This window comes from Triplophysa dalaica, chromosome 16 (assembly GCF_015846415.1).
Source record: "Triplophysa dalaica isolate WHDGS20190420 chromosome 16, ASM1584641v1, whole genome shotgun sequence".
NCBI classification, from domain to species: Eukaryota; Metazoa; Chordata; class Actinopteri; order Cypriniformes; family Nemacheilidae; genus Triplophysa; species Triplophysa dalaica.
In genome coordinates this window covers 14861421-14874033 of record NC_079557.1, presented here as the reverse complement: position 1 = coordinate 14874033, position 12613 = coordinate 14861421, and the positions used below count along the sequence as shown (strand labels likewise).

The window sequence follows — 12613 nt, the reverse complement described above, 5'->3', positions numbered from 1 at the left end:
AGCGAGTCACAAACACACTTATGAGCACCATTTTATGTACACATAGCAACCATGTTTTGTAATATATGGTTAATTTTCATAAGGGCTTTCATTGAGATATCAGACTTGCACATTTCTGAAAATGTGCATACAGGAGTTGCTAAGAGGAATTGAAATTTCATTTTTATATCAGGCATCCTAACCTTTCAGTTCCAGAATTGGAATTGATTGTCGATTGCCAGTCCTAGCCTTATAGAAATTTAATACTATGGAATAGTACAGCCAGATTTTCATACATATAGGAAAACAAACTGCATTCCAACACTTTAACTATTCAACAGATGAAAATAAATCTGGAACCCCTCCCAGCACCAAACTCTCCTATCTCCTGACCTGCAAACATGACACAACCGATAAAAGACACAAACTTGCATATTTTAATTCAAGGAAACATGAGCATTAATGCACTGAAGTGTAACAAATGCGTGCAAATAAGAGTATGCCGTATGCAAGTCAATTACGCACTATAAAGAAAGCGCTCATTAGCATTATCTTTGAGAGAAAACAATGTATATTCATTAGTTAAAGACTTTGCAAACACAGATGAGGTCTGCATGAGTTTTTAATACGGATGATCTGATCATTTTAATGATGATGTAAATGGTGTTATTATAGTCACTACAAGTTTGAATAGGTCATAAAGCGTCTGCTATTTCATTCCCTTTGAATCCCTTTGTGAATGGAAATCCTGTCCTTGTCTCTAGCCTGGGGTTGGTTAGAATAAAGACTCCATTCTCTTTTGACTCATAATTGTCTTTCATTTGAGTTTGGCCCCGTCCCCGGTCAACATCAGACCCTTTCCTCTGAGGGTGCGCTCTCTGACCTCTCTTCCCCTGTGAAGGAGCTCCGCTTGATGTGTGGCATTACTCACAGTGGGTCATTCTGAAGGAACATTGCAGAGTGGATTCGAACACGCTCCCGCAATGCCACTGGACTGAGCTGTCAGGACCCAGCTGGCTTTGTGCTGCCAGCTGCATACAGTGGTTATTCCTCCCAGGCACAACCCCAGGTGTCCTTCCTGTTTGCCCTGTAATTCCCTCTCTTTTACCCGCACCGGATGTCCAACTTGTATTATAGCTTCACTACAATGAAACGACATACAGAGAATACACTTTTTCAAAATAGACAGACACAATCGTTTGCACATGCAACTGGTTTTCAAGGTTTCGGAAAACAAACTTTTTGGTTGTTTTAGCTCGATCTGGCTGAACAGACACAGAACCTTTCAAATGTCTCCAAAATAAGAATTCTTCGTTAATTAAAAGAGAAAATAAAATAAAGAAACCTATTAGCATATAAACGGGCAGAGGCAAAGAAACGTGGCAACAGTATATGCAAAAATAATCATTGGCCTGGTAATATAAAACTAATTTGACGCCACAGCAAGATTACAACTAGATTAAACAGGCAAATTACATTTTCTAGAAAAACAAGATGCGTTTGTTTTCAATGCTAGGGTGTTGTTGATAGTTGCCAAGACATTGCAATGCAGCTATTTAAACTGAAAGCTCACCCAAAAATTAAAATTCTGTCATCATTTACTCATTTACAGAACAAGAAAGAAGATTTTGACGAATATTGGAAACCGAGGAACCGCGGTACCCATTGACGTCTATTGTATGGACACAAAACCAAAAAATCTTCAAAATATTATTATTTAGCCATACTGGGTTGAAATGACCAGAGGGTGGGTAAAGTCAAGTTCATAAGTGAAGAGAGCCCACCCTGAGATCTCTATGATATTTTGGCCCCTAGATAAGACTTGGGTATCCTCTTAAATGCAAACATGTTTTTTTTTCAAAGTTTTGCGTATTAAATTGTCATGATTATGTAATAGCACTCTTCACCTTAAATAGCAGTTTCAATGACTTCAGGTTTGTTCAAAACCCTTAACCCAAAAAATAAGCAACAGCATCAACGCCGCTTGCTTTCCCAAGCACGACTGAATTACAGCGTGAGGTCATGTTAAATGCTTAAGATCTTCAAAGGCAGAAGCCCCCTGATCTGTCTTAACGTTTAGTTTTGCTCAGAGAAGGTTGCTTGTTATGCTTTATTTAGTGTTTGCTCCTCTAAATGTTTAATTAATTTGGCAGATGTGACCGATGGGGCGAAAAAACACGTAGAAATTGTCAATAACATCATCCGTAAAAAGAAGAGCACGAGCGCGAACGCTGCTAGATGAATTTCATAAACAGAGGATGAGAGTATTAAAAGCTGGAGGATTATGACAAGAGGTATAAAATGGGATTGCCAGGATTTCCATACCTTCTGCAACATGGCAGATTGTCCTCGCAAGACATCAAAAAGAGAATCGCGGGGCAAAATTCATCAGCTTGGCAGTTAAGACGCCAGTTCGGTGTGATTAGCCAAGAGCAGACTGCGGCAAGCTTTGATACAATTTATAAAAGACAAACTGCAGATGTATGGACTACAAGGAATCATGGACTGCGTGATGGCAAAGCCAACAATACCTGATATCACCTAACCATGCGTGAGATTTTAGAGCACCATGTCAGCTCATGTGGAGCATCTTGAAATCTATGTTTTCAAACATTTACAATGCATTTGTGAAGAACCACAATATTCAATGTATGATTTTTGGTCACGTGTGTTTTTATGATATGTGCTTGTACAAAACTTTCTGCTTTAACTCTTAACAACCACATTATGTTTTCAAGAAGTTTTACTTGACCATCAAGAATTTCAAACTCTGTACATGGATTCAGCATCTCGAGTCTATTTTGCATAGGCTTTCAGTTTAAGGTTATAAACAACTGCAATGCTACTGTGAGCGTGATGTTGGTTTCTCTACTGCTGTGGATATCAGCAATACGGCAATATGGCGACAAGTTTCTTATCCACATACAAACAGCTGAGATGGGCTAGGTGGACAAAAGAACCTGAGCAGAAATCACACATCGGTCATTTCGTCCTCCATGTCGTCTCCCTCCGTCTCGCCCTCTCCTTCCACTTCCTCTTCATCTTCTGACGTCATATCCGCATCATCTGCCTGGGACATGCACTTCTGACAGGAACAGATGAATAAGTAGTTCTCCCTGAAAAATAAAGTGGCAACAAATGTTTGTGGAACACGCATGTTTTTTTATCAACAGCAAAAACTATCTCAAAGTCAAAAACTAGCAGAAAACCCTGTTTTTATGTACATACAACTAATACGCAATTAAAATTTCCATTTGTTTCTTATTTTGAGCATAAACTTACTTAATGTAGTGCATAAACATACATGCATACACACACAGATTTCCCTGTTAAGTAAATGTTCTTAACTTAAATGCCCCCTAATCCAGAAAATGCACTTTTAAATGTTGTTTTAACATATCTGCGTGTCATGAGTGTGTGTACAGAACCACCCTAGAATGATAAAAAAAACACCCATTCGTTTTTAGATCCCCAATAACCTCAAAAGTCCTCTTGAATGAGCTTTTGGAATTCTCTCAGTAACATGACGTCACATTGATTGAGCCCTGCCTATTACTGCTGATGGATCTGCTGTCTTCACCCTCATTGAGTTGTACAGTGTCCGCCAAAGTTTCCACGCTGGACTACTCACAGTGAGCTACAAGAATGTTTTGTAAACAAACAAGATGTTGTTGGATGTAACTGGACTGAGTCTTAATTTACTCCTGACATCTGAGCCTCTGAAGATGCTGTGGATTAGTTGTATTTCTCAATGGAATGTGCAGAAGACATCCGGTGAAGTCACATTACACCGAGATGGTTCATAAATGAATGTCAGTAAAATGCTGGATTCATAATGTGTCAATTTTTCAGTTTTTAACATACGGCGGCGCGTTTGTCCCGTGTATTGTCACTTCTAAAAATGCACGTTGTTAAGACTTTAATGCGTTTGTGCAATCACTTATTGAGAGCATGTTTTCAGTTTTTAAATATATAATGCACTTACCATGTGAACTTTCACTTATATAAGCAATGTGCCGGAATTAAAGGTGTAAAGTGTTTGTCCATTCAGTCAGAAAACTGCGTGCTGCGTGTTTGTCTTGTAGCTACTCTCACTTATACAAAACAATGTGTTTGGTTTTAAAAGATGTGACAGTGTTTCTCATTCGCTTCATGACCATTCTCTTCACACAGCCCTGCGATTTCCTTTGGAAAGGGGGCGGAGACCATCCGCTCATTTGTATTGAGCACACACCAAAACAGCCTGTTTTTCCTCACAGGAAAAAACTAAAATAAAAATCTGTGGTTTATTTTGAGCTGAAGTTTCACAGACACATTCTTTTGACTCCAAATTTAGTACATATTACATTTTGTAAAAGGGCAAGATTTCGGGCCCTTTAAAGGAGCAGTGTGGAGATTTTAACTGCATCTAGTGGTGAGGTTGCGACAAGACAAAATTACAAGAAAATAAATCTATATTTTATTCCATGATGAACGATCCGATCTCCCAAGAAACTATATGTAGAGAAAAAGGAGGAATCAACACGTACAACAACTAATCACAGTCTGTAGTATGTGACTTTTATGGGCAAGTATAAAGATTCACACAACCACAATAATAAAAGTGTAGCAAATAATGGCACAGCCGTTTCTGAGCAGCGCTGTAAAGACAACACGAATGAAACAGGAGGGGTGTGTTTCAAAGATTCTATGCTTTGAACTTTACAAGCTTTGGCAAATTCAGCAACCAGTTGTTCTCCGGTGCAGCCCATCTGACACAAGATCTGAGCTGATCCAGTTCATGCTGCTGAATCATAAATGCTGCATAGATGCCAGGGTGATGATAGTCACAATTTACAACTAAAACTAGCAGAAAAGCCACATTTATAGAACATTTCATTGTCCCCGAAGTACTGCAGCTGTGATTTAAATTGAACAAATAAAAATTTGAACTTAAACTGTAGTGTGTAGTTAGAGACTCAAATCACACTGAAACAGAATAAAAACTAAAAAACAAAAAAGTACAAATCCTGAAACTAAATTATATAAATTCAACTCCATTACTCTTTCCAACTTGAATACACTGAAGATCTGTCATTCGGTCTTCAAATCTACTCTTATTCCATAACAAATGAAGTCAAGTAATATCAATCACATCCAAGGGAGTCCTGTCTGTGATGTCACCTTCATAGGCAAGAGGGTCAGGCATTCTTTTCAAGGTGAAGTTTGACTTTTCACAGGAATAAAGTTAATATAGATCAAGTGGGATTTCCAAACACACTCTCCTCGGCCATCCAGGCAGCAAACAGCTGTCGATTGACAGGTAAATGATCAATAGGAGAACAGGAGCCCAGCGCTAACCCAACAGCCCCTGTGGTTATCCAGGCCTAGAGCTGATGCCAAGGACCAAGGCTATTGATTCTCTCCGGAGGTAGACTCAGCTGGGCGGTTTCACACAGAATGCTTAAACAAGGGATTGCATTCGCTTACCTCAAGATCTTGTGCCGGCTATGACGACTCCGGTCTCGCTGGCAGCAGTCCAGATAGCTGATACAGATTTCCTATGGGAAGAATCATGAGAGGAGACGATTAACTACTATATCTTGCTGAATGAATACATCAGGTCTCAGTGGAAAAAAACGGCAAATAGGTAAGAGCCTCCCATTGGATTGGAGGTCAAGGTTCAGCGACGTTACGTGCCCAAAGAATGAGGTTGGCTGACTACCTGAATATACTGAATGACCAGGTTATTCCATCAATGGCTTTTTTCGTCCCTGATGACACGGGCATATCCCAAGATGACAATGCCAGGATTCATCATGCAAGCTCAAATTGTGAAAAAGTGGTTCAGGGAGCATGAGACATCATTTTCACATGGATTGGCCATCACAGAGTCGAGACCTTAACCCCATTGAGAATCTTTGGATGTGCTGGAGAAGACTTTGCGCAAATCCGACTCTCCCATCATCAATCAAGATCTTGGCGGAAAATGAATGCAACTCTGGACGGGAATACCACGCAGAAGCTTATCGACACGTTGCCACGGCGAATGCGTGCCGCAATCAAAGCTAAAGAAGGTCCAGTGAAATATAAGAGTGTGTGACTTTTTTTGGACGGGCTGTGTATGTTTGAATGGTTTGAAGAGGACACATGAGTTAGCAGGAATCCAAAAAGCACACGAGGGTCTTATAAAAGGCATTGCGCTTGTTTAATGTGACTGAAAATCTAAAATCTTTAAGGATTCTCTACAGACATGCTATCATTTACCAGAAGAAAATAATCTGTTTTCTTGTGAAAATTAGTTCACAACATAAAAAATGTTACATTAACACATACCTATAGTTTTCAAATCAGAAAAACTGTCCCTTAATTTTGTCCCCGGCTATATACAAGCTTGTTGGTTGGCTGGGACGTTTTATACGCAGTTCGTCAGTAAAATACTGCTCAGTGCAGCTGCATCTGAAAGCCAAACGAAAGCCAATCCGAAGAGGGCGCTCTCGCACAGAAACTCCAATGCTCCATAGAAGAAGTACGTCAAGTTTAACCATAGACATATATATATATATATTCATAGACATAATAAATACCTAGACGCCTCGTTGGCCACTTTGATTGGCCTCAATACGTCAACGCCGCCGCCATATTAGTGAGGGCAACGGTTGAGCAAAAAGCCCACTGAACCTGAACGGAGAGCTGGCGTTTTCGGCATTAAAAGCACAATCAAGGTTACATTTCTAAACATATTTCAATGGTTTACGATATACGTAGAGTACAACTTCAGTTGCATCATATCTCAATAGTTATAGCCTACTTTAAAGTTAATGGTTGTTATAATGAAATGTGAAATCCATTATTTGTGCCTGTTATTCGTGAGAATACTAGTTGGCATCATGATCATGATATGTTAAATAAAACACAGGCACTAGAAAAAATAACCAGGCATAAAACACAGACATGTAAATATTGTTTCTGAGATTTATTTGAATCACCGAACAAAACACACAAGGTAATATGGTTTAATTTACGTAGTATATAAAAACTAATGTTTGTCACTCTGGAAATCACTTTTTCTGTTCTTTTATATTTTCAAAGATAAAAGATGCTCTCTACTGTTACAATAAACGCATTTTCAGGTCTATAACCATCTTTGACTGGAGCAAAACGTTTCTGCGTACTCCATGTAAATAGAAAAGTATTGAAATTAGTTGAGAAATGAAATCGATTTTGTGTAATGATACTGAAAATAGCAGCTCCACCATTCACTCGTATGTCTTTATAGTCGGCTTTTGCCCTCACCCAAATGGCGATGGCGTTGACGTACGATCCAGCGGACAATGAGGTATCTAGTTAATATATATTCATAAATGTCTGTTTAAATTAACTACATGCATTATTGCTTTTTTTTTAAATACACGTTTAAGCGAATCAAACGTGCAGTGCTTTCAGATGGAGCAGCATTTCCCACGGATCACGAACAAGCTGCGCATAAAACAATCAAAGACTCTAACAATCGCGATAGCCGCATCGATTTAATCACGATTTGAATGGGAATTGCGATTAATCGCGCAGCCCTAATAAAAATTCTAAGTTCATTACAAGCACATTGACAGAAAAGCACTTAAAACTATTTTGTGTGACAAACAGTGTCACAGCTGTATTAACAGAGATTTGCTATAACATTCCACACAAAAATCACATGTACGACTTGTTTATACCACATATACATTTTCAAGTTTCCTTAAAACAGAAACGTAATGTCTGAGGAGATTGTTATTCATGTTTGTATGCGGTTGTCTTAGGTGTTACTACACCATTCAACTTAATTAAAATCTCAAAGTTTATTCAAGACTTTTCCGCAGTTCCCGATTTAGTTTGCCCATATACATGAGCACACATTTGCATTTAATTACTGAATTAAAATTCCCCTCATACTTTCAAATGTGTAACCTGCACTAAACTCATTTTCTTATTATTCCGATCAAACACTAAGTTTTGCTGGAGGGTAAACATTAACAAAAACAGTAGCAAAAATAATGTACGGTAAAACTGAGCTGCCATTTCGTGCAATTATTAAAAAAATACTTTTCAAGCATTCATAAATATTAAAAAATATCTCTCTGTATTGATCACAATGTGAATTCAAAACTAAAAGCTATTTCTAATTCATAATAATCCCGCATCCATTGCCCAGTATGACTCCGATAAAAAACTCATCTACGAAATAAATAAATCTCAATAGTGATGTGAATATTAGTGTTTCACCCCCAACATAAAGGCAGGAACATGTAGGCCTTTTCAATCTATCAGGAAATTGCCAAAACTGTTCCTATCCTCAGAGTCAATACTGTAATTCCTGCTGACAATAAAACACCCAGAGCTTCAGAATATTATAGGCCTCCCTCAGAGCATCAGCTCAGCATCTATTATCCAACATCCTCAACTGACCTCTCCAGGGCTGATGTCACTTAGGGCGTTGAGGTGAAGAAGAAAGTTGTTGTCTGGAAAAGACGCCTCGGCGTTGGGAACACAGCTGTGGTTACCTTGACAACAAGGAAGCGACAATAAAGATGAAATGAAACTAATAATTGAAATAAGAGTAGCTTTTGATATTTTCTGCTAGCTTTAGACCTAAAGCTTAACTTTTTCCTATTAGATATTTACTTAAAATGCAGTCTTTCTCTTCTGGGAATACAGGCCAAAAATATTGATGACCCATCTTGCACTACACAGATTTTTGTCCAATCAAATTATTTTTAAGAGAACAGCCCTCGCCTAAAAAACACTACACCTTTTCTCTATGCAGATCATGAATAAAATAAAACATTGTAGCTGTATAAACTACAGATATGCCAATATGAATAAAGACAATTCTCACAAGAGCTTTGCAGCAGGAAGAGACCAGAACCCTCGCAGTTGAGGAAATCGCCCGTTTCTGTAACAGAAAACAACATGATCTCTACAAGCCCTTCATCACTTGGATTTACTTCACAGTTCTGGACAAAACAATAATACTTTGAACAGATCGATGGTCGTCTATGTGGTAAAACGTGCGTTTTTAGTTCTCGGGTGCAGTTGAGGGAGTGGGTGTCAAAGGTATAGACGGATTAAATCTTTTCATGTGTTCAGATGAATGGGCGGCAAAGAGTGTGTGAGAGTGTACACTTTGAAAACGGGTTGAAGTTTGAAAGGAAAATAACCTTTGTCAATGTCTTTGTACAGCTGGTCGATAAAAGCGTCTAGCTGCTCCCTCTGCTGGCTGGAAAGCTCCAGTGCATCGCAAGCATGAACCCACTGACTGAGAGAACTGGAGACACAAGAAAGACATATAAATTCAATAAAAATATAAATGTACTGAATAAAATTAGAGACTGTTTCAAAATCTTCATTTCTGATTTTGACATTTACTATGTATAGGTATGTTTTTAGGTAAAATATTCATTTTTGATTCATTCTTTGAACTACTAACAATATTTATCCCAAATTACAAACAAAATATTGCTTCTATTTGCACTTATTTGCAGAAAATGAACACTGGAGAAACAGGTAAAAATATCAGAAAACATGCTTCTTGTTTTTCAGATCTCAAATACTGCAAAGAAAACAAGTTTATATTCACTTTTAAGCAATACACCAGTCATTTTTGGACATGTTTTCAGAAAAAGAAAAAAAAATGTATAAAGGTGTACTGTTTGTAATCTCAGTTTTCATGTGTCTTGTCATGCTGTCAATCTTTCACATTGATGTTGGATTACTTTATGTCACTCCTGAGGTTTGATTTGGTTGAAATTGGACTGAAATACTAATCTGAATTATATCTGAATTGATCTGAATTATAAGGGTGGAAAATCAATATCAATACGGCTCTAGTTTACAGGAAAAATAAAGTGATGATACATCAATATTGGATCCTACCTGGTCCCAATACCTTGACCGTTGGTCCCAACAAGTGAAAACAGAGAGCGGAATCCCTCCGGAGTAAACCACTACAACACAGAACAAATTCACTTAATAAACAAACAAAAAAACTCCCTCTTTCTATCAAAAGGTATTGGTCTGGCTTTTGTTGAAACTAGTAACTTTGTATTGGCACCGATTGTATTATTGCCCCTGTATGACATATCGCTTATTGCCTCCTGAACTCTGTGTAGGTCGCTTTGGATAAAAGCGTCTGCTAAATGACAATTTAAATATACATCCTTTCAGTTAATGTTCAGTGCGTTCTGCTTCTATTAGACTCTACAGCCATAACTTTAGATAAACTGTAGTGTGAGGCCCATAACGGCCAGGTCATTATTTGGTAATTTTTGATATTACTGCCCTTGGTTGAAAGTGGTGCTTGTTAACTCCCCCTAGTACCAAATTGTCTGCTTTCAATTATTTATGAGTGAATTTTATACATTTACAGCTGACCTGACTGAGAGGGTCATCGTGAAAAGCAGTGGTAAACAGATTATGCAGCAAGGCCAGCTGTCCCTGAAAGAAAAAAAGCCCAGTGTTTTACAGATAGATTCACATTATTAAAACGCAAATTCCACCAGTATGTAAATGATGAACTTCTGAAATTCATATAGAAAAAAAGCCACAGTTCATGCTGATAATGTCATGATAACATCATGACATTAATATGCCTTAAACATTTACATACAAATGAAAGTAAAGTGTTTTTCAGCCTCTATTTACCTGAAACTTCTCTCCTAACAATTTATGAACTATTTCCTCTTCTTCATTTGCTGTACGGCTGCAGAAGTTAGAGAAAAGTCTCTGCCAATGTTTTTTATCTTGAGCCTGGAAAAATAAAAAAGTAGCACAGGTATATTTATATTAAATAGATATGAACTACTATTTTACACTAACTTAAACTAATGTAGCAAGAGACAATGACCTGCTTGACGGTAGCCACCATTTTGGCCATTAACATAATACTTGATGTTTCAGGAGGATAGTGCATAGTCCTAAAAAATATTCAAAAAACAAAAATTAAAGGAGTTGGTACACAAGAGTCGAGTCTAAATCGAGCTCCACAGACATCCAGCAAAGCAATCAATTACTGTCTAGCAAGAAAACAGACGGATTTGTTTCTGTAATATTTTGCATAATATTAAGGAAAATTCTAGATTTAAAAAAACTCACCTCCATGCCACCTGCAGTTTGTTGATCGGATGTTCTGGATCATTATGGGAGGGGCCAAGGCACAGGACTTTGTGGTACTGCTCCCATGCAGCCTGACGGCACTCTGTACTACAGTACATCACCTGAAGGGGGCAACATATAACCAATTTAGAAAAGATGTCACATACAGTTACTGCTTCACAAAGATGTTGATGCCGTCAGGCAACTATGGGTTCTAGCTAAAAAAATAACACCAAATGTATTTCTCGCAGAAGTTTATTTCTTATATCCAACTGCCTTTCCAGCTTATAACAGTCCTATGATCAGTGGATGTTATTATTTAAAATGAAAGTTCACCCAAAAATGAAAATTCTGTCATTATTTACTCACCTCCTTGTCATTTCAAACCTGTAAGACTTTCTTGCTTCTGCAGAACACAAACAGAGATATTTTGAAGAATGTTGGTAACCGGCACCCATTCATTTGCATTGGTTTTGTGTCCATAAATATAAGCGAATGGGTGCCAGCGCTGTTCGGTTAGCTTTCTTTCTCTAAATCTCTACTTTTGTGTTCTGCATTACAAAGAAAGTCATATAGGTTTTAAATGACAAGAAGGCTAGTAAATCATGAAAGAATTTTCATTTTTTGGGTGAAGCATCCCTTTAATATTACAGAGTTAAATAACTAATGTTATTAAGTCAAAATGGTGGGAGTGTACCTGACATTGTGGACAAGCCTGGTGTCGGTCAGGTCGCACCTTACAAAGTTCAGGATGGAGCAGACTGAGAGCTGGCAGACCACTTAACCTCCTTGCATTATCCTCTGCTGTCTCCAGAGCACCGAGGCAGTATTCACATGCTAGATAGACCAATAACCATATCACACACCAATAAAACTGGTAAGTAAATTATAATGTGCATAATATCAGCATGTCGGCGTATCTAGAGAATTTAACACACTCACCTCTGTATTTGTATAAGGCATTCCACAAGAACTGGGCTGAAACGAGAGGTCGCTCAATGAAAATGGTGTCACCCTTTTTAAACGCCCTTTTAGTGAATAATCCTTTCCCCTGGAGAAAAACAATCAATAACAAATCAATAACGTTAAATTAGATTATACATTTGTTTCCAATACTCTACTGACATGAACTAAATCTCTTACAAATATTTTTGATATATTCCACCACAATGAAAAACAACACTGTGATAAATGTTGTCACAAAATGAACGATTTGATTTGTACGAATGATTTGTACGATTGTCTACATTTTGTTCGTTTTGGGATGAGAATACGCCGGCTGGCATGGGGGAATGCGAGCACCAAACCGGCTAACTCTCATGACTAACTCTCATAAAAAACTGTCAACATTTCTTAATATCAAGAGAATTGCTGCTATAATGATATCCTGCCGCATACCTTGGTATTATCGATAAATCGAACTTCCACAGAATGACTAGTTTTTGCAGGATCCGCGCACAGAGAAAACATGTCACCCAAGGGGGCCGCCATGTTAGATATTTACATATCAACCTCTGACCCCCTG

At 38.0% G+C, this 12613-nt stretch overlaps 1 protein-coding gene across 1 annotated transcript; it reads right to left on the bottom strand.

Annotated features, from left to right (window-relative positions):
* Positions 1 to 2646: 2646 nt before the first annotated feature.
* smyd5 (SMYD family member 5) lies at positions 2647 to 12600 on the bottom strand. Its single transcript, XM_056768926.1, has 13 exons — positions 12487 to 12600; positions 12031 to 12139; positions 11786 to 11925; positions 11089 to 11210; positions 10841 to 10910; positions 10639 to 10743; positions 10369 to 10431; positions 9871 to 9941; positions 9156 to 9262; positions 8834 to 8890; positions 8404 to 8498; positions 5449 to 5519; positions 2647 to 3095 (listed from the first exon to the last, which is right to left on the bottom strand). Exons 1-13 carry the CDS (start codon positions 12577 to 12579, stop codon positions 2951 to 2953), a joined length of 1248 nt encoding a protein of 415 aa, XP_056624904.1. The 5' UTR covers positions 12580 to 12600; the 3' UTR covers positions 2647 to 2950.
* Between the last annotated feature and the right edge of the window lie 13 nt (positions 12601 to 12613).

Excerpts from the sequence above, each read along its gene's own strand:
- smyd5 (XM_056768926.1), bottom strand. The coding sequence starts at position 12,579 with ATGGCGGCCCCCTTGGGTGACATGTTTTCTCTGTGCGCGGATCCTGCA. Across the intron at positions 10,911-11,088 it reads AAACTGCAGGTGGCATGGAG|GACTATGCACTATCCTCCTG; the intron begins GTGAGTTTTTTT and ends AATATTTTTTAG. Across the intron at positions 8,891-9,155 it reads GTACAAAGACATTGACAAAG|AAACGGGCGATTTCCTCAAC; the intron begins GTTATTTTCCTT and ends TTTCTGTTACAG.